General features: G+C 35.9%; 1 protein-coding gene across 1 annotated transcript; it reads right to left on the reverse strand.

Moving 5' to 3' along the window:
- Nucleotides 1-694: 694 nt before the first annotated feature.
- On the reverse strand, nt 695-1,683 carry LOC149566138 (tetraspanin-8-like). The gene is made up of 2 exons (XM_089817351.1): nt 1,192-1,683; nt 695-1,100 (listed from the first exon to the last, which is right to left on the reverse strand). The coding sequence occupies exons 1-2, from the start codon at nt 1,681-1,683 to the stop codon at nt 786-788; spliced, it is 807 nt and encodes a 268-aa protein (XP_089673477.1). The 3' UTR covers nt 695-785.
- Between the last annotated feature and the right edge of the window lie 237 nt (nt 1,684-1,920).

Genomic DNA, 1,920 nt, shown 5'->3' on the forward strand with positions numbered 1-1,920 from the left:
TCCATATTTAGATATGTATATATATACACATATATATACATATTTATTTAAGCACACACATATATTTAATTCTGATTTCATCATTTGAAAATGATTATTATTACTAATTTCTATATATATATGTATATTCTAAAATTATATGTGAAAAAATACAATATAGAGAAATTATATAAAGATTGATACAATAATATAATTTGCTACAAATACAATTAGTACTATTGAAAAACACTTTATAATTTAACTAAACAACTTCTTAATCTTGTAATAACTTACTTCAAACAACTTCCTAAACTAATAATAGGTTACTTCTAATAACATATTAGAAGTCTTATTGTTGCCATATTTTAATTGGAAAGTTTGATATAAATAAACTTTCCTTTAAACTTAACGAGCACTAGTTTTGTTATTTTTATAATGTGTAAATGTTGATTTGTGTAAACTTTGAAGTTCAACAAATAAATATTTGTCTATTAAAAAACCATTGGAACGATTGAACTTAAATTAAGATCCCTTGGAAGCTTTTCTCATAGCTAACAACACATCTTGTGAAACAAACCCCAAAAAGAACCCTACAAAAAATTCATTTATATCAAATCCCAAAAATATCTCCACAAAAAATTCATTTATATTATTGCAAAGCTGTTGAGTGACTGAACAATATGCACACACAATATGAATATGGAGGATGGTTCGGAATACAATCAATACCAAAGAAAACATTAAAGACAAACCATTTGTACTACAAAGCGCCCGTCCCCTCCCTTGGCCACAGAGGAATCTGAAGCTCATGGATATCTAACTCCAATTCTCTCATCACGCCTGTTTTTATTAAACGCACGACACCCTGCATAATAAACCCCATCCAAAAGGATGAGCCCCACCATATTGATGATACCAATTTTACGCCAGTGGGGCTTCAAATTCGCCACTACACCTCCTTTGCATGAATCGCAATTATAGCAGAGTTGATCCTGCACATTGCTCCATCTGCTACAATCCATGTCTATTGAAGTTGAATTGCCTGCCGCTGTAGAAGCTGTCCAGTAAGTGGCATTCACATACACAAAATTGCACGAGGTCGGAGGTTTGCAGCAACCGGACTGTAAAAAACCATTCAAATTCCACATAAAGGCAAAAGATCACTCAAATTTTTTAATAGATATAATATTAAAAAGACAAGGACGATTTTACCTCAATTGGTGTTAAATGCTTTCTATAAAACGTTGCTGCAATTTGGCCAACTGAATCATTAGCGAGTTTGTTGCATACATTGGAATGTTGAAGGCAGCTTTTGATTGTGTTCCAGTGGCTGCTCTTCTCTTCTCTTTTCTGCAGCCAGTTTGAGTAGTCTCCCAGCTTGTATTCTTTGTACCCTCTACCGGAAACAGCATGACCAGTGCCCTTGCTTGTGACAACGAAGGTAAAGACAGTGAAGGAGAACAAGAGAATAATGACCAAAACCAAGGAGAACATGTAGAGCCAGAGCAGCCAGGTAGCTCTGCAGCAAGCGCACATCAAGCCGGCCAGAGAGACGAGCATAAGAAAGGCTCCAATGGCAATAATAGGCCATTGAAGAAACTTCTCACAATCCGTATCTGCTTTCGTTGCGAGCCATATTCCTCCGCCCAAAATTGGAATGGATAGCAAAAATGTGATGAAACTGAGCGCTCCGAAACGAACCATTCTCAAATCTCTTTGAGCGAAGAAAACAGAATTGCAGCAGTGGCTTGCGTAGGAATACGATCAGAATACATTGTAATTTAGCGAGGGGCTTTTTATAAAGACGGACAGTGAAGAGGAAGCGTCGGCGGGAAAGTAGAAACAAAACGAGCCCATTACAATAGTCTCGTTAGATACACCTCTTAATTAAAAGTAGCAACAAAATAAGTTATTCTCTATTGCGTCTAGGGCACGATCCCA

This window comes from Cupressus sempervirens, chromosome 3 (genome assembly GCF_028749045.1).
Source record: "Cupressus sempervirens isolate cs-2001-9-10 chromosome 3, ASM2874904v1, whole genome shotgun sequence".
In the NCBI taxonomy this organism is placed as follows: Eukaryota; Viridiplantae; Streptophyta; class Pinopsida; order Cupressales; family Cupressaceae; genus Cupressus; species Cupressus sempervirens.

Excerpts from the sequence above, each read along its gene's own strand:
- LOC149566138 (XM_089817351.1), bottom strand. The coding sequence starts at position 1,683 with ATGGTTCGTTTCGGAGCGCTCAGTTTCATCACATTTTTGCTATCCATT. Across the intron at positions 1,101-1,191 it reads AGCATTTAACACCAATTGAG|TCCGGTTGCTGCAAACCTCC; the intron begins GTAAAATCGTCC and ends GGTTTTTTACAG.